Source organism: Pavona decussata, unplaced genomic scaffold (genome assembly GCF_977016875.1).
Source record: "Pavona decussata unplaced genomic scaffold, jaPavDecu1.1 SCAFFOLD_161, whole genome shotgun sequence".
In the NCBI taxonomy this organism is placed as follows: domain Eukaryota; kingdom Metazoa; phylum Cnidaria; class Anthozoa; order Scleractinia; family Agariciidae; genus Pavona; species Pavona decussata.
The window spans coordinates 4,258,711-4,277,500 of record NW_028145572.1 but is presented as its reverse complement, the minus strand read 5'-3'; the positions used below and the strand labels follow the sequence as shown (position 1 = coordinate 4,277,500).

The 18,790-nt window shown below is 37.4% G+C and overlaps 3 protein-coding genes across 3 annotated transcripts in view; 1 reads left to right on the top strand and 2 right to left on the bottom strand.

The window, feature by feature from the left end:
* LOC146464920 (uncharacterized) overlaps positions 1–1,783 on the bottom strand; it is a 17,186-nt gene extending 15,403 nt beyond the window's left edge. The window contains exon 1 of the mRNA XM_085129194.1: positions 802–1,783. Within this exon, the coding sequence (XP_084985320.1) occupies positions 802–826 (25 nt within the window). The 5' untranslated portion in view covers positions 827–1,783. The remainder of the gene's footprint in view (positions 1–801) is intronic.
* Positions 1,784–1,931: 148 nt separating this feature from the next.
* On the bottom strand, positions 1,932–11,755 carry LOC146464919 (uncharacterized). The gene is made up of 10 exons (XM_085129203.1): positions 11,600–11,755; positions 9,852–9,927; positions 9,164–9,213; positions 8,299–8,398; positions 7,670–7,749; positions 6,873–6,916; positions 6,058–6,118; positions 5,287–5,333; positions 4,152–4,227; positions 1,932–3,689 (listed from the first exon to the last, which is right to left on the bottom strand). The coding sequence occupies exons 1-10, from the start codon at positions 11,722–11,724 to the stop codon at positions 3,191–3,193; spliced, it is 1,158 nt and encodes a 385-aa protein (XP_084985329.1). The 5' UTR covers positions 11,725–11,755; the 3' UTR covers positions 1,932–3,190.
* Positions 11,756–11,794: 39 nt separating this feature from the next.
* Positions 11,795–14,734, top strand: LOC146464918 (reactive oxygen species modulator 1-like). Its single transcript, XM_085129210.1, has 2 exons — positions 11,795–12,003; positions 14,401–14,734. The coding sequence occupies exons 1-2, from the start codon at positions 11,888–11,890 to the stop codon at positions 14,507–14,509; spliced, it is 225 nt and encodes a 74-aa protein (XP_084985336.1). The 5' UTR covers positions 11,795–11,887; the 3' UTR covers positions 14,510–14,734.
* The last annotated feature ends 4,056 nt before the right edge of the window (positions 14,735–18,790 follow it).

Sequence of the window (18,790 nt, the reverse complement as noted above, 5' to 3'; positions counted from 1 at the left end):
TTTTCCGTTTTCCAGCATGTTTGTAATTTACTGTAATTTTTTGTCTTGTCCCGCCTCGACTAGCTTTGTGGCTATTTGCGGGACAAGCCCTTTATATAATCTAAATCTGTAAATAAATTGTTGTTGTTGTTGAAATTGTCTATATGTAATATTTAGCGCTAGTTCCCTTGCTAACAGAAGGTGACGCAAATCTTGCTGTAAACGTAGATCAAACTGTGATCGCTAATATGAGACACCCCAGAACAAGTAGTATTGTCTCGAAGATTAGTAAAAATAACATCGATTGATTACTAGGGTGCTACTCAAGGGCGTAAAGTCTTGTTGGCTCAGTAATAACCTGTTTTAAATTGCAAATATCGGTGATATTTAACAGAGCCTGAGTATTGGCTTTGTAAAAAAGACGCTGGAAGCATATTACCCATAATGTAGAGAATAATTCAAAAGATGAATTCGGAGGTCTATACCACGTTGCAACAATAAAGGGCTTACTTCTTGGCTTAATAATTTCAATCGAAAGATTTTCGAGTTGATCAGATACGCGATCCTTACGCACAACATAATCTGGAAATTTGTTTTGATCCGATCGCAAGTTATTAAGTTGTGAGTTAACATGTTTGGTTAAATGCGCAACAGGTGCTCACCGCATATTGATTTGATCGCAGATAGTTTGTTAGTAAACTGCGATCGCAAGTTAATGGTAGTAAGTTGCGATCGCAAGTTGTTAAGTTTCGACGAAAAAATCGATGTGTCCCTTATGAGCTACCGTACTTTATAGATGTCAGTGTCTACGGAAACCCTTACCAGTTATCAGCTGCACATGTTCCATCTTTGAGGAAAAACAAAGCTGTTTTATGCGCGACTTCTAACAATCCTTTTTTTCAACGGCGGCGAAAACCTTTTGCTTTATAATATATTCAAAATTTCTGGCTTTGTTAATCGTACATTCCACAGCAGGCAATACGCCACTTGGAGATAATGATTCTTCGTATATGAATATTTTATTTTCCAACTGGAAGGATCGCCCTTTCGCAGTGCCACCACGCATCTTTGATGCTTGCAGCACTTGCCTCCCCTCCCCCACTTCGTAAAGGAACTTTCTGGTAAAACGTTGATTACTAGTAAATAAATAAATCCGATGCCTCAAATTTTTAGCGGTGGCAGTTTGAAAAATTAATCCCAAGGGCACAAATTTTGGCCGCTCCATTGAACCAAAAAATTACATACCTCCTTAGCAAAACCAGTTGAAATCCTTAGGTGGGGGTGGGTTAAAAAATGACCAAAGAGACGAATAGTTGAGTGTCTTCTGTGAATGTTGATTGTTCTGGCTATCTTTCAAATTGCACAGCAGGTTTGAAGTATATAAAAAGGGTTGCTTTGTAACCGCACCCGTCGGCGTCATTATGCATGCATAAAATTTCGAGAGCGTGGTAAATAGAAATAACCATGTATTGTCGGCTGTTGTTGCAAGAGAGCTTTCTTTCCTCTAATCCCAACTGTTCGGTATTGATTCTCGTGTAGAATTCGCATAATACAGTTGAGAGTTAAGTACCTTCAGTACTTAAGCGACCACCCAAAATGATTCCCCCCCCCCCCCCCCCACCGAGAGCTTGCTCGCAGGCTAGTGCAGTGGTCGCTTACGAGTCAGAGCTGAGGAGGTATAAATTTAGCCCCGCTTTGTTTTCTTGGTTATATAATATATAACTCAAGACTTCGAAAGCCGATAATCCCCGATTAAATGTTAAACGAAGTTTTCATCTCGGTCGTTCAAAATGTTTTTCAAAAGCTAATTTTAAGCTAATCGTAAAGAGAAGTCTAAGTACAGTCAAATAGGGACTCAAATCTTTTGGAAGAATCTTTTACTGATTTAATCGTGATTCAAACAACTGGGCCCAGCCATCTTAAACGTTACTCTTCAATAAAGAGCCTCCAAACATTTTCCAGGTTTTTAATATAAATAGAAAGAACATTTGAACAGCAATCTTTACAGGGTACAACAATAAAAAGACAAACTTCACGCGTCTAAAAATACATTTTTTAAAAAACGAAAACACCTCTATTGCTGCAAAATTATCGAAGATAAGCCTCTTCTTCAGTCTCTAGTTAAAATAACCGTGTAACTTTTTATCCCGTTCCCTCCCGTACTCAGTCAGAAATGAGCAATGCTTTTCTGTTATTGCTGGTGCTTTTTTCACTTTTAAGTGATAGATGAAATCCCGAGGGGTAACTATTCAAGGGCGCATGCGCATTCTTTTGGGACAATCTTCCTACCGAAAAAGATTGCGACTGGTACGTTTACCCATAATTCTTGCCTTACGAAAACCCTTAAAACCCGAATAAAAGCGTACAGAAAAGTTCTAAAAACTAAGCATACGCGATATTTTTAGAGCAGGGACAAATTTCGCAAAAAATGTGTCCTTCAATGTGCCTATTGGCTGTGTTACGTTCGTAAGGTATTGTGCCGGGTGGATTCTAGCTATTCATATTCCAGTTCAGGAATGACAAAGTAGACAAAATATCAGTTCCAGAAAAGAACGCAATTCCGCACCGTGTTTCCCATTACCCTGAAAGTCTTCACAAAAGAACACAATTTACTCTGAAAAAACGGTATTCCGTTCATTCTGCTGCCAGGGCAGATAAAATGGAATGCTATTGTGTTCATTCCCAAAACAGAATAGGTGCCAAAAGAACATGGACATCGTCTATTCTGGGATAGTTCCAAATGAACGTGTCCCAAATGAAAGCTATCAAGCAGTACATTCGTGCGACGTTGTTTTTGTGCTATACAACTCGGGCGTTATCTCGTTAGCTCGAGTCTATGAAGTGACTGCATTTAATTAAAAGTTACCCAGGTTACTGCGCAGACGTGAAGACGTTTATGGTCAGGAAATAAGGAAAAGTGGTGGACGAGGTACACTCAGGTGGAGTGGGAGTATATATTTAGGGAATATATTTTGTTTATTATAAGGCGGGAGGGATTATAAGCGAGTCAGCTACGGGAGAGGGGATCTGGGCTATCATGATACAACACAATCTTGTGCGTTGTTTCGTTTTGTGACAGATACTTTCCACCATGTCACCGTCCTTCCAGATTCTTCCCTCTGTCTCTCTAATTTCTGCACCATTTCGTCCTGGGTTTTTAAATCTGTTAGCCTTCCCTCCCCCATTAAGAAATGTCTCTCGAATCCATCGATTATCTTGTTGTTTGACGCGAGTATGGTTTGGTCCGATCCCGGGAAGAGTACGGTTTATTTCTTATCACGTGATCACGTCTGTGAGATCCATCCCTACTCCTTACGGACCTGTAATCATACTCATGGCTTGCATAACTATTATTACCATGGTAACTATAATCATAATAATCATACTCATCATAATTATTATAATCATTACCATTATCACGATAATTATTGTCTCTACGCTCTCTTGCAGAAAACCTCCTTGTGGTGTAGTCTCTAGTCTGTGCACTGTAGTCTCTGGGTCTGTAACGATGATCGCTGTAACGTGAGTCAAAGTGCTGATACTCGTTTTGACGCCTGCTGAATTTGGATGGGCGGCTGCCCATTCTCTCAGTGTCTTTACCAGATGTTCCACGCCCTGTAAAGGAGCTAGTATGGGGGAATCTTGGTTTGTCAGATTGCGAGATTCGTCTTTTGCGTTTATCTTCATCTCGAAGGTGGGAGTCGTCCTGTCTGTGTGAAAGAAAAATGGCCATTAATGAACTGCTCCCAGTTAGACACAAACATCAGCTTTTACTTTTGAGGGAGTGGGCAAATCCTGGAGTGTGTGGATCACTCATATGGAAGCCATTGAACAGTCCTCGTTATTCCACATGTATGCTGTGTAAGGTGGCTGTGTCATCTTTAGACAAAATTAAATATAAATTAAAGCTACTGAGCAGGACTTTCCTGTGGTGCTGTTTGTTACAATGTACAAGGCCAGTAAGGCAATGGTAATATTTCAGTTTGTGGATAAAATTCCAAAGTGGGACTATTCAAACGAAAGCTTTGAGCATTGTTGCCAATTTGTTGTCCTTCTTTGCATCAATATCTGCTCAAATTACCAAAAGAGGCCTCAGCAGAGGGGACAGTATTTCAGGCTAAAAACTGTATACGGTCTGGAAAATTGTCAGAATTGGGTGGGCGGGCACTCACTCTTTTGGGGTCTTTGTCTTCAGGTCCTGTAAGTAATTCTCACGTTCCATTGGATAACCTCTGGCTTCATTAAATGCTGGAGAACAAATTAAAATTAAATACAAACTTTATTGGGAAGTAAGTGACAATGATATGAACCAATAAACAAACACAACAACAACAACAACAATTTATTCAGGTATTTCCATATCTATACATGGCATTACCTAAGTTAGTTATTCAAATGTATAAAATTACAAGTTTTTGTACGATTTACTCAGGAAATAACCTTTTGTATCTAAACTTCATAATATCGAAAATGAAAGCAGCAACTGATCTGCAAATGAAGGGGTCTATACTATTAAAAAGAAACAAAATTTTTGAGTTGACGTCTAAGTCTTTAAAAGAGTTATATTTTTGAATGACGTCGTCAAAAAATTTCGAACGGAAATTATTATAAACTATACAAGAGAATAAAACATGAGATTCATTTTCAATTTCGTTAGATTGACACAACGAACAAACTCTCAAATTTTCGGGAGTCTTGGAGACAGTGTGCCTTCCTGTTTCAATGCGTAGCCAATGCCATGTGTGGAAGAATGTGCTGTGAGTTTTGCTCGTGCTTGGTGGAAAATACATCAGTCTTGTTGTCTTGAATCTTAAATTACAGTTATGGTTTATGGTTCACTTAAGTCAAACGCCTAAAATGCCGACTTGTGTTTTTTAGATCGTTTCAGAAAGGGCAAGCAAATACAGTCTGACCTTTTGGGAGCTTTTAACGGAGTATTTAAGTTGCAGAAAATTTTAGGGAAAAGAATCGAAAGGAACTTTATATGCCAAATTTCCTGTCTGCTTTCGGAAATTGGAATTTTTTTCTTTCAGGAAACTATTTTGTTAGAGTTGTAGTCAACAGGCTGATTTTGTTGTTACTAATAAGTTCAAAGATAAGGTCACAAGAACAATGTACGTTTGTTATTTTTCAACGCACAAAATAAAATGATAAAATGAAAATTGCTCAAGGGTTTCCGGCCCAGTGATCATTTTAGAATCATGCATATTGACACATATTCACATAATTTATTACAAGAAGCTGGCGATTCACTTTTGAATGGCTATTTCATTACTGTAGTGTGGAGACTAAAAATTAATATTTCACCTTCAATGGCTCTTTCAGCTGTGTATCCTCTGCACTCAATGAGATACCTAAAGTAGGATCAGATGGACTGAGAATTACCCCAAAAATTAATTGCAATAATCTGTAATACAGGAATGCCTTTTTTGTCATTGGCCTTATGCGTCAGCCAATATTCCCCCCTCCCCCCTCCCCCCCACCAGGCATAAGTGGGGCATGAAATGGTCCATCCTGGGACCTCAATGTTATCTAGTGCATTATGCCATTTGTCGGTCTCTTGATTTTCACCTCACAGCACTGTCAACTCCTTTCAATGATAAGTTCACTGGGAAAGGCAATAAGTTTCAGATTAACTTTGTTTAAAGATGACAAAATGAAAGGGTAGATCCACTGAATGAATGGTCACTGGAACAATACAGAGAAGTGAAACTTATTTGATGCCTAGACTGGCCAGAATTTGCTCTGATTTATGGATGAACGTAGACACAGAAATGTAGAAATCAACTTATTTTTTCAGCTGTACAATTTATGGTGCAGATGTTGGTAGGGTTGGGCACTGCTGCAAATGACTAATGCATTTCACAAATATTATTTTAAATTTATCAACAGAGCGGTAAGAAAATCTATAGTTCTCATATTTTTCTCAGGAAGGAAGCCTTACCAGACCCCAGATTGCCTTCATGCAAAATTATTAACTGGCCTCTATTTTAAGTACTTTGGCTAAAAAAAGAGTACTTTTGTGAAACAGGATGTAGAATCTAAAGTGGTCTCTTTCAATAAATTGTGATTTCTTACCTACAAACAATGTAGCCAGTTCTGTTGAGGCCGTGAGTGCAGTGCACTCCAATGAGGGCACCTGAAGAGAAATCAATCTTTTGTAAAATGGCTCTTCATGGGCCAATTCAAATCACTTATGAGTTGCTCACCTCAAGGCGACAATTGTACACGTTTGCTTTTCAGGTGTAAACAAAGGCTTATCTGATTATTTTTTTTTATTTAGGAAAGAGTTTTGTCTGTTTTTCTCTGTATTTTCATAACTAAGCAATCTTACACAAACAAACAGATGTCCTCATTAGCAGATCAAATTCGCTCATGTAACGTGAGAATCAAATTTCAACGTAATCATTCAAGTTTGTTTTTTGGGCAATTCTTAATTCATAACTAGACTAGTGTATTTTATTCAATAATTAAACTAACTATCAGTACATGTATTCAAGACCAAAGAAGTGTTGTTTTTCTGTTCTGTAAGTTATCTCTCTATTCTTATAGAAGCGATTTACTCCAACACTCCCCCGAATTCTGGTTGCCATCCCTCACAAGAAATTTCCTGTCCTTAAGCTGCCGAATAATATTGTATGGCTAAGGTCCATTTATAACAACCAAATTTATATAACATATCCTCTGCATCCATGAGTTGCTCACAAGACCCTTTGATTTTATTATCACAGCCATAAACATTGATGAATTTACCAATCAAGCACATTTATTTATCTCTGAAAATTCTAAAGAGAGACCATTTACATCCAATTCTTGACGATGTGTAAAGAAATAAGCGAAAGGAAATTATAATAAAATACTTGAGCCACGAAACAATGCAAGCCATTTAATACCTGTAGGATTGTTGGCCAGAAAACTGTGGGCTTCAGTCTTGAACCTTAAAAAATGAACAATTGGCAAATGCCTTTACTTGTTTACAGAAGTAGACATCCTGAAGGAGGATCTTCCACCCAAATTCACGAGCAACAGGCAGCTATTTTTGTTTACTCCTGCATATAACAAAGGCAACAAATATGACTAACTGAAGTTCTAATGGCCGTGTGAAATATCCATTTCTCTCACCATGGAAGGTCACTGAAAATTCCAGCGGAGCTTTAAAAGCCAAAGTATTTAACAGAGGACTCAGTATGCAAAGTTGCAATTTATGGAGGGGTGGGTGTTTAACAAAATGTCTTCTATGGAAGGAGTATTGACATTTCTATTATTTGGTAAACATTCTGACATGATAAACACTATCCCAAAGTGTCTCCACAGCCTCATAATAACAGTCATTGTTCCAAATAAGAGAGGCCAGGGTCAAAATACCGAGAAAGCTGGCTTCTTGACCCGGCAAATTGTTACATAATGTAAATGTAAACTTATTTTATAATATAAGAAGATTTGGAGAGAATCAGAGCTATTGATCCTTCAAAATTATTCAATGACACCCTGACTTTGAAAGTTATCTGGAACATTGAGAACAAAACCATTAATTTCTGTCCTTACATTAATCCACATTTGAGTAAGAACTCGTGTCAATATCATATTCACTCATGAAATTCCTCTCCTTTGTGAAATTTGATATGATAACCTTAAAACTAATAATATTAATTATTTAAATGTGAAATTTTATGATAATTTGAATTTTTACCTTCTCACTACATCATCACTTGGTACTTCCTTTCCAACACATTTTATCTTGCAGTAAACTATCCCATGGTCTGAAAACTCCTGTAGGATATATTTGACATGTCAGTGTGAATTTGAAGCCCAAGGGAAATACCATGAAATTCTGAATAGGATATTGGGGATTAAAGTGTTTTAAGTTCTTACATCACTAAATTTTAGTAATTTCACAAGACCTACATCTAAGTATACCAATGAAGAATAAGTCTGGGGGTGAAAGACTGGGCATTGATAATTAATAATTTGAGAGAAATTGATGTCACCTATTACAAGTCATTGAAATTCCCAGGTTACATACATACAGACAAGTTTACTGTCTCCTCCCAGGTGATTGAGCTTTTCAGGAACAATACAGTGTAAATTATTAATTAAAATATATACTTAATCCAAACTGAGAAGAATACAGAATAGAAAAAATCAAGGTGCTGTTGAAGAATTGCATAAAAGTTTACTCATAATTAAGTGATGTTTAAATAACTTGAAGAGAACAACTAATTTTAAACATGTTAAAAACTCAAATTATAGTTCTATACAGGATTGTAGAACAAGGTTCTTAAATTGTCCAGAGGCTGTTCTGCTTAAAATGTACCTTACCCGGCCATTATAATATCTGAAGGTGTTGGTTAAGTCCACCACTAGTCCAAGTTTCAAGCCTTTTTGGTTGACATGATTCAGTAGATCCATTGGTGTGAATCTTTATAAAAGTGAAAAACAATAAATATTATTCGTTGTTTAAGCAATGGCAACATGGGTTTATTTATAATGTAACTCAAGAGGTTACCTTTTTTAACTTAACTTTTGTATCCTGATTCCACTAGTTAAGTGGCCATCACATATGTTTCATGCTGCTTGTAGTAATTTACCCTTTCTTTTTTTTCTGTATTTTTTGTGTTGGCCACGTCCACGGATCTCCTGGTTTTTTCTTGATCAAAACGTCATCCCAGACAACTGCTGGTATGATATCAAGTCATGTAATATTGGAAGGTCAGGGAAATTTGGGATACAATGGGCACTTTCTGATATGAATTTCTTGTTGTAGAAACAGGGTGAGGGCATTATTTTTAGATACTTTTTTCATTTTTCCTTGAAAACAAGTATACATCATGCATAACGGACAAACATAAAAATCACATTTTAATAATGACTCTAGTTATAAAATAATATTATTTTTACATTTTAATAACAACAGCAATATAAATAATTTAATTATAATAATAATAATATTAATAATTTAATAACAATTATTAATACTACTATTAATGATATTAATTTACAATCGAAAATGCTAATAATGCTAATAATAATAATAATAGTGCAGCAGATCTGAGGACAAGAGATGCCTGCTTGTAAGTCCAATCCTAGCTGTACTTCTTTATTAAGGCTCCTTCTTAAGTAAGATACTGGACATGAGCAAATTAAAGCAACAAGGAGTAATACAATCTGGAGCTATATTCACTACCTTTCAAATGGCTTTATTCCATTGTCACGGTCACTTTCATTGTCATATCTCTGTGGGAAAAAATAAAGCAAAATAAGGCTATTTAAGATATATACAGTGTGCCAAAGCTTATCTACAGTCACAACTGAGCATTGTACATGTATTTGTTCTCCAATATATTGGATAGTGGACAAATTAAAGCAAAGTTGGTTGCAAAGGCTTTTTTTCTGGTGGGAACACAGAGGATTGCGTGGGGGAAAAGAACATTTTTAATTATGTGTACTCTTTCATCCGATTCAACATATTTCACACTGCCAATGACTATGAAATTACCCAGCGTTTACCAGTTAATGTCAGATCTGGGTGACCTGACCAATCAGTAGTACCACTAAAGAAATAGAATTGCTCCTTTTATCATCATCATCATCATCATTATTATTATGGTTTGTTATCCAAGACCCATATTTGACTTACAGGTCTGAGTATAGATCACTGCCATTTTGGCTTGCATTTTGCAAGGTAAGTAAAATCTTTGTTGCTTCAGTATAGGGTTAGGATAAGTTACAACCAGTAGCTTGGGCCTAACTTCAGACCCTTCTGGGGATTGTCCAGAAGGGCATCACCACATCTTGTTACCTCTACATAATCAGCGTGCAACATATTCCTGAATCTGTAATATAAAGCTTGAGAACTTTTAAAAATGTCTTACATTTGAAAGGGGTGTTTTAAATGCAATGATCTTTTCACCCTTTATTGGAACTCCACAAGGTTTATAATCTCTCCACCTAAAAACAAAAAAGAGCTGCAGTAAGTTATAATCAGCGAGTCTCATGGTCCACCAAGAACATAAGTAGAGTTCATCCTTTTTGAGTTGCCGTGAACTTCTCAGCAGCCTTTTTAAACAGATTTACTGTTACCTCCATGGATCAGGAGACAGCACACCATTATTATATGTAATGGCGCCCACAAATTGACGTTATCTTGTTTTAAAAGTAAAAATTTTACCAGCGAGGCAGAACATAAGGTCTTCCAGTGCGGAATAGGTTTGAAGATAAGCAAAGATAACGCATCAATTTGAACTGATGTAAATTTGGCCCGAGAGCTCTGGGGGTGCATGGTAATCCCAGTAAGACTCAGTTTGCACATGAGGTTGGTTTTCAACAGTAATGTGTCATGGAGAAATTGTACCAGGATCAGCAAAATGATTGCATAGACAGCCACTAATGGACCATGGAGGTATGGTTAGGCATTTGTATTGCAAGATTTTTTTTATTTCTATGTCTTCCAACCAAAATATGAAAATCCTATACAAATCCTTATATTTTCATTGAAGAAGAGAAGAAGAACGTTTGTTTGTGTAGTAAGAAATGCCCTTAAGTGATGTGTTCTCTACTGTTTGCCCAAGAGAAAAATTGCTTGCAGCTAAACTCCCCCCAGTAGACTGCAGCACAACAGTACTTCAGAATAGGTTGTTAAGAGTTGCTGATGATTTATTAACATCATCTGTAACATTACTGCATCATGACAATAGCAACATTTAGTAATGTTGACGCTTGCCTTACAACTGGTTTTTCGAAAGCCAGTATGGCAAACAGTTTTGTTACAGTTTCAAGAAGTTATGTTATGTGATGTTTGACCAACTTTTTTGTTGCATGAATGTTATGATTTCGATATTACATTTTAACACATATGTAATAAAGGTGTATCATTTAGTCGATCCAAGCAAATACTACAGTGCTTTGCAGTGTCAGGTGTTAGATCTTATGAGTTTCAAAAACAGAGCAATACAATAAACGATAGCCACAGTTTGGATTACTTATATGTGTTTGTCGAACATTGCCTAACTCGATAATGTTGAGGTTCTCACAGCATAACTGCAGGATGAGTTTCTTTGTTTCATAGATCGCAGATCCTTGCAGCATGCCCCATGAACAAATTAACCGTTTTGGCAGTTGCCTGCCTAACAAGCTCGTGAAACCGACGATTCATACATCATCAATCCACACAAAAGAGAACGCACCCCCTAAACCTCACCCGGTACCCATCACCCCCATCCCACCCCTTACCTCCTACCCCCACCCCCTACCCATCACCCCCTACCCCCACCCCTTACCTCTCACCCCCGAAATATACTTGCCGGTCAAAACCGTTGTTGCGCAATTCAAAATAATAAAGATATTTTAACAGGGAGCCCATGTCACAAATTTGGTTTTCAGAGGGCCCCTGCATGGGATAAATTATAAAATCCTTGTATTAAAGGTTCATTAAACATTGTAACATTTGGATGCATTCTCTTATATCGAGCTTGGAATGCCTGTGGACTAAAGTTTTACCTCACTTTTAGATTTCTGCACCGGAGCTTATTGGTAATAAATTTGCTTGTGTAAGCTGTTATTAATTTGAGCCAACATAAAACGTGTGGATCTTAACAACGCGAATGCAAATGAATCAACTTACTTATCTGGTATCCTCTTGTCGATAAATGCTTCTGTACTCATTCTCTTGTAAAAACGAACAAGATTTAAGAAGGGTACAAAACAGAAAAGATGGACTCTTCCCGGAAGCGAATGAAAGCGAAACATTAAGAAAATGACCAAGCGATGCTAATGTACAGCGGTGTCATTAAGTCAACTCATGCGTATTAAAGATAGTGCCCAGGCTTCCTTGTTCTATCAATCTTCCATTTCAAGGTGACTTTCATGGTAGTTTTCTGGATTTTGGAGGCTGAAATCAAACAAGAAGGTTATGATGCAACGAGCACCTCAGCCAAGCTGTTTTGACCGCGTCAAAGTTGGATTCATGATGGGATTTGCTATTGGAATGAGTTCTGCCGCCCTTTTTGGAACGTACTCTGCTTTCAGGTAAGATATTTTCAGTAATTAACCTTATGCTTTTATAATCTTATCTGAGCACGATGATTCTCAATACGATTTAAAGATTCTTTTGGAAAGTGAAAGATGTATTTGGAAAGTTTTTCAACCGATCACGACTCAGTACTCTGGTGCAAGGTTTTTATGTACATTGCAGGTACAGCGGTATATGGTCGACTTGTTACTGTTCTATGTCAAAGAGGTGTTAAATTCTCACTCTAGTCTAAGGTAATCTAAGCAAAGTTATGTTCATAGTGGAGTAGTTTACGTTATCTGGTTCTCAATGAAATTCCTTTAGCATCTCTCCCAAGTGGATACTTGGTTGTTGTTTCAGGCACACAAACATACAACCAGGGCCCCTATGGATACCATCCTCGTAGCTGAATGGGCTACCTTGGTTAAATAAAGATACTTACTTACTGACCTCTAGTCTGTTAGTAAATATACGAGATATGTCCAATTATATAATTTGAACATGGCTTTGAAAGTGTCCACTTATGCAAAGTTCAATATTTTTAGGCAACTCAGAGCTGATGGAAAGATACTGTATTTAGCATAGAGCACTAATTGGGTCACTCTCCAGTTTTGAAGAGAGGGGAAAACCGGAGTACCCGTAGAAAACCTCTCAGAGCAAGGATGAGAACCAACAACAAACTCAACCCATATCTGATACTGAGTCTAGGAATTGAACCTGAAAGTAGTGTTGTGGGGAGAAGAAAAGCAAAAAATAAAATAATAATGTATATTTTTCTGGTGGAAGAGCTGTTATTTAAAATCAACAATAAATAAGATATATTTTTATTTTAGGAAATTGCAGAATTTTAAGAGGATAGGTGCATGGGGATGGGCAGGGTTTAGACTTCTTCTCTAGTCTATATAAAAACTGAACTTGAACACAGAAATACTGGGTTTAGAAAATTAAGGAAAAGTGAAAAGCCAGAGAAACAATAATTGTTGCTAACAAAGTGAGAACCAACTTTAATGTCAGTCCATATATGATGCTTAGTTAAAGAACTGACTTGAACCTGAGTCGCACTGGTGGGAGGCAACTACCCCCTTGAACTCCTTATCCTTTACTTTTTAACTGACGGTATTGAATGCAGTCATTGTTACTTTACAAGTGGGCAACCTCTTCCTTGGGTCTTCCGAGCATTGATTCAAAATGTTGGTGAAACAAATATAGTGAAGGAATAAAGTTGCACTTAAGCCATTAGGTCAAGTTTCTGTAACAGTACGAGTACTGCTACTCCCCCTTGGATGGGATGCTGTCATCCATTGCACTGAGGGTTATTCCTCTCAGGGCTCACGGTGCGGGTTTTGGGGGGGAGGGGACTAAAGAGAATGCGTTAGCGTGAGACAACTAGGAGGCGACAACTAGGGGAGACAACTTAATAATAATAATAATAATAATAATAATAATAATAATAACAATAACAATAACAATAATAATAATAATAATAATAATAATAATAATAATAAATTTAGATGCAGGATTGGCCACAGGTTTTCGACTAGCTCCTTGTGTGTTTTTTATTTTATATCTGGCATTCAGATGTTGACATGCTGCCTTTATAATAATAATAATAATAGAAATAATACTAGTAATAATAATAATAATAATAATAGAGATGAGTTGTCCATGGATTAGTAATCGAGAGAAGAAGAGCGAGGAAAAAACTATGAAGTTTGGTCCCTTGAGGTGGGAACTGAAGGAGCAATATAAAGGATATGAGGTGCACCAGTATAACATTATCATGGATGTGCTAGGCGGCTGGTCAAAAGAGACAGAGATTAGTGTGCGATCACTGGTTGGGCGAAATACTACTCAAGTCTTAGAGAGAATGCAAAAGGCGGTTTTATCGGCGATGCTGAACATTGCAAGAACTTTCAAAGTAGTAACATGATAATGTTATATTATACCAAGATTGATAGACCAGCCATGAATAGTTATTTGTATGAGTTTCAGACTTTCAGACATCTAGACTATGACTTTTATATGTGTATATATATTTTATTGATTTATTCACGTGCTATTTTAAGTTTCACTTGGCTCACAGGTTACGCTATGCGCCCTGTGTTGCTTTCTGATACTGTGCATACAGATAATTTTACTGTGCATAATAATAATAATAATAATAATAATAATAATAATAATAATAATAATAATAATAATAATAATAATAATGATAATAATAATAATAATAATAGCCTTATTAGTTGGCTAACCAAGAAGGCAACAAGGTTGGTAACGGCTCATTTGATCTAGAAAGTTGAGGTAGTTTAGAGAACTGTCACTGAATGGAGTTGGTTTGTTGGAAAGATCTGATATGAAGTTGCTTTATTTTTCATAAGTTGTCATGTCTTAGCTTATTATTTTTTTTCTTACAGATATGGACTGCGAGGGAGAGAGTTAGTAAGCAGTATCGGCAAAATCATGCTTCAAGGAGGTGGCACCTTTGGGGTGTTTATGTCAGTCGGTACAGCCATCAGATGTTAACAGTTAAAGAACTTTGCAAGAGACTCGAACATGCAAACAACTGTTATAACAACGATTATTGTTTTAGAAAAGACTGGAGGGAAAGGAGACCAGCGATTCAGCCAGAATTCATTTGTATGGACCAATGATACACCTGTTCTTATGGAACAATGTTTAGTGTAGCTGGTAATTTATAATAAAAAAATCGAATAAGAAAAAAAAGGAATAAAAGCTAAAAAAGGGTGATGTAGAGATGTTGTGTAATAAACTCTTGTTAGTATTATTACTTTTTTGGAGTGCCGCAAGGTCATTTTGCCAAGAATATTCTAGTTTAGTTTGAAGCTGTTCTTGTTCAAATTCCAGTCTGAATTCTGATATACAAAATTTATCAGAGTGCAAAACAGTTATAGCGTTGTGTTAATATTAGACGGCGAGCACTCTCTTCCTTCTCCTAAGTTCTTTAGCGCACGATGGATCTGGCCTGTGGCGAATTTTTGCATAATTTTACCATCACTAACTCTGCGCGTGTGATCTGAGGAAAAAAGTACGACTGCTCACAGTCTATGTTAATATGTCTTTGTACCCTCCACAAGTCTTAAAAGAAAAAGCAACTGTTACTGTCTACAAATTTATATATATACTAATTCACTAGAATCATGATTTGCGGGAACCACCGGTCCAGGTGGTAAATTGAGTCTTAACAGAAAATATATATCACGTGGTTTTCTTCTTTCTTTGGTCAGGGGAGAATAGCCTGCAAGAGTCGACGCTTTTTTCCGGTTTTTGTTACACTCTTCGCGGTGGGTGAAACAAAAGTAGGAAAATGCGTCTTCTCCCACAGGCTCACTTGAGTACACCTTGGGCAGCAATCACCGGCAGTTTCTCCAAGATATGCTGAGATATAAATTCCACTTTTCCAAGTTTTTCCTATTGTAACCATTACCTTCTTTGTGATCTTCACTCTTTCCAAGTCAAAGATAAATTTTCCGTTATGGGTAACTAGTGGAGTTAATGGATTAGAGTAGTATCCAGTGGAAGAATAAAAGAGGATTTAAAAAAAACAAGAATTGTGGCTTTGAGACTTGATCCAACGTCACCTCTAAAAAATTAAACACGGAAAAAACGATCCACATAGGAAAGACGAAATCCTATCTATTCATTCATTTTTGTACAATCCGGGTAAAATCACCCGCGAAGACTAATCGTACATCCCAATGAGTTTCAAAGTTTCTCAACTATAAAGAGATCAGTTAAACAAAAAAGATAGGTCACAGTGACTCGTAGCTGTGGTTACCACGTGTGGCATTACAACCGATGGAAATTAAAAATTTTGATGTAGACGAGGTAATGCTGCTGAAAAAAGCAACTTGAAAATACCAAGTTTAAGAGATTTGTCTTTTTACCTAGCGAAGATATAGTTTCGTCAAGTCTGAACATTTTATAGACGTTAGTATGGAGAAGTCCGTTTTCGTGGAGTCCAGTGGGGCGGAGAGCTGTCTCGTGGTAAGTCTTCTACAGAGCGGCAAGTTCTGCCCCCTTTCAAGCAAATGTCTGCAAAAATGCGAAAAATTATGGAACTATATCTACTAACTACAAACCTAGCCAAACTGGTCGGGTCGGATGTATCTGTGGGGCCCATCTAGACATGTTTCCGTCCCCCTCAATGAATAGGAGGGGGGGGGGGGGGCGGGGATTACATCAATGAGCGACATACATAAATACTGTTGAGGTAAAGCCAGTTAGTGGAAAAACTTTCAAAAAGAACCAAGTATCCATTACTCAATTGGACAGGAATTTATAACTAGTAGCCGGACTTTCAACAAAGCGAAATGAAAATAACTGAAATGGCCCTCTACAGAAACGGTGCTTCACTTTACCGATGCGATCTTGACTGACATGGATAAAAAGGAGAGGTGACTTCTATGGTGCTATTAAACATGGCTAAAGCTTTTAACAGTATAAATCATAACATCTACTTCTGAAATTGTGGGAAGTTGGCATTTCAGACTCTGCCCTCGAATGGTTTAACAGCGATCTCTTAGCCGAGGTCCAGGCTGTGCGCATTGACTCAACTCAGTCAAATGCTAACCAATGGTGTCCCACAAGGTAGTATCCTTGGCATGATGGGCCATTAAGCGTTAACGACTTATAATGTGCTCCAAGAAACTGTTCAACCCATTGCTATGTCGACGATACTAAGCTTAAGATTTTTTTAAACTTCAAGAAAGCGCCGTTGCTGACGACTTGAATAGCGATGTTCTTCTTTACGTTTTTCAGGCTGAAGGTATATAAGATATAAATGGTAGGGACTTCATGAATATAGAAAATTGCAGGGAAAACTGCTATTAATGTATTTTAAAGGGCCTTTCAAAATATCTCGAACAGACCAGCCAAAAAGAGATGCATTGTTTGTACTGTAGGTATGTGAAAGGGGAAACATTTTCTATGAAAGGGCCACCTCTGTTGGTGTATAAAATGGTAAGGGTTTGGACGTCGGGGCGGAGTCCCCTCCAGTAAACCCCCCCCCCCCCCACCTCCCCACCGCCCGCATCACTCAACGTAAAATGTTACAAACGAAGACAATGTGCACTTGCACAAGCGAGCAAAGTACGTAGACTGAAATGTTTGGGAAAATCAGAGCCCTATTGCTATTCCATAGGCAGATGATGACCCTGCAAGTCTTGAATCTGTTCGCTTTCACTGCCTGTCGGTGCCTCCTTCCCGAGAAACAAAATGCCGTATCGGACTGTTCCAGCATAACGGCATGTCCCGTATGTAAAAGTTTAAATTTTCTAACAAAACGAATGCGAATGGATTTTGATATCCTGTGAACAAAACAAATAATCTTAACCGCCTTTTTAGTCCCATAACATCGTTCGTAACCTTCTTTAAAGCAACCGCACCCGATTTGATCCAAGTGATGGTGCTCCGTTCTTACTACCTCCGCGCTGATGACTCAGAGGTCACCTCAAATTTTCGTAACAAAGAGAAATTGATGGCAAATGTCATTTTATTATCGGTACGAGTATAAGATTTTCGGAAAAGGCAAAAACAGGTCTTAAATTCGAGTGTAACTGAATGGGTCATTCAAACCGTTCAGTTGAATCCCGACAGTATAAATTGAGAGCGGTGAAAGAACCGACCTGAAACGATATTTATAGAACCTTTCAAGATCACAAAAAGATGCCTTTTGTCGCGGATTAGGAATTCCGTTTATTCAGTGCAGTGGGACCCAAATAGTTATTTAAATTTCACGCTAATTGATTATTTTATTTTCTCAATCTTGTACAGGATGAATAAACATCAAATACATCATGTGGACGGCAATTAAATTAGAAACAAAAACCATCGAACTCATGTCGATTGAAAACAAACTAGCGGATGAATGAAAAGAAAGTTAGAAATATTCTCTTCACTGGAGGTTCAGTCCAACAAAGCGTGCATCATCTGTATTCATACAAACAGCATGTGAGCGGAAGATGTAGTTTCAGTGGTCTATCAAGTGAGCCTGATTTATGAGACTAGTTTTCTCGCATAGCATGAAATTTTCGCCGAGTTTTCATGAACTTGCCTGCCGCAAAATAAAGATCGCGCAAAATTATTTTTAGGCGGGATATTGCTCCACTTTAGAAATTACCACATGTAAATATGTAATGTGTTCGGGTTCAATTAAAGCCTCATCGGTATCAAATGAATCTTTTTAAATCCCAAAAAGTTAATGATCCTGTAAATCCGACAACCCCCGACTGAAATAATGCAAAATCGTAAATTAAAACTGCCGCAAACATCAGACGTTTAAGTTTAACAGCGATGGAAAAGTATAGTTTTCCTAAATAAAAATTTGCCATTGTAATTTCCAGGTTTAAATTCATTCTTTTTTGAAAAAGGGTTTACAGTGTACAGGTGATCTGTCTGTATGGGGTCATGTGACCTTTTTTTTTTTTTTGCTATAAACGCTTCTTCCGCCTTTTTTCTTTTTCTTTTTGCTATGAATTAAAGCGCTGTAATCAAGGTCTGAAAATTCCCTCGAATTCTGCTGATAGGTTTCGTTTTAGGGAAGATAATCTGAAAGTTATTTGGCGAGACATGATGGTCTGGAATATTCAATAAACGGTTTAATTTAAAATAGTCTGCGCTCCAGTTTACACAAATATTCCTTTCCTAAAAGGTCCTAAATGACCACGATCTAGAAAGAGAAAGAAATGAATTTCTGATCTTCATCCCTTGCCCCAAGCCATTGAGAGATGAAGCGATGCTCCTACTAATCGTTTTCAAAAGGATGTGTATATTGGTGCTTGCGAT

What these genes read in the sequence shown, in the direction of transcription:
- LOC146464919 (XM_085129203.1), bottom strand. Translation starts at nt 11,724, where the DNA reads ATGTTTCGCTTTCATTCGCTTCCGGGAAGAGTCCATCTTTTCTGTTTT. An exon ending in AGCTGAAAGAGCCATTGAAG is followed by an intron (nt 4,228 to 5,286) that starts GTGAAATATTAA and finishes TTTGTTCTCCAG; the next exon opens with CATTTAATGAAGCCAGAGGT. An exon ending in AAGACAAAGACCCCAAAAGA is followed by an intron (nt 3,690 to 4,151) that starts GTGAGTGCCCGC and finishes TCTTTCACACAG; the next exon opens with ACAGGACGACTCCCACCTTC.
- LOC146464918 (XM_085129210.1), top strand. Translation starts at nt 11,888, where the DNA reads ATGATGCAACGAGCACCTCAGCCAAGCTGTTTTGACCGCGTCAAAGTT. An exon ending in GGAACGTACTCTGCTTTCAG is followed by an intron (nt 12,004 to 14,400) that starts GTAAGATATTTT and finishes TTTTTCTTACAG; the next exon opens with ATATGGACTGCGAGGGAGAG.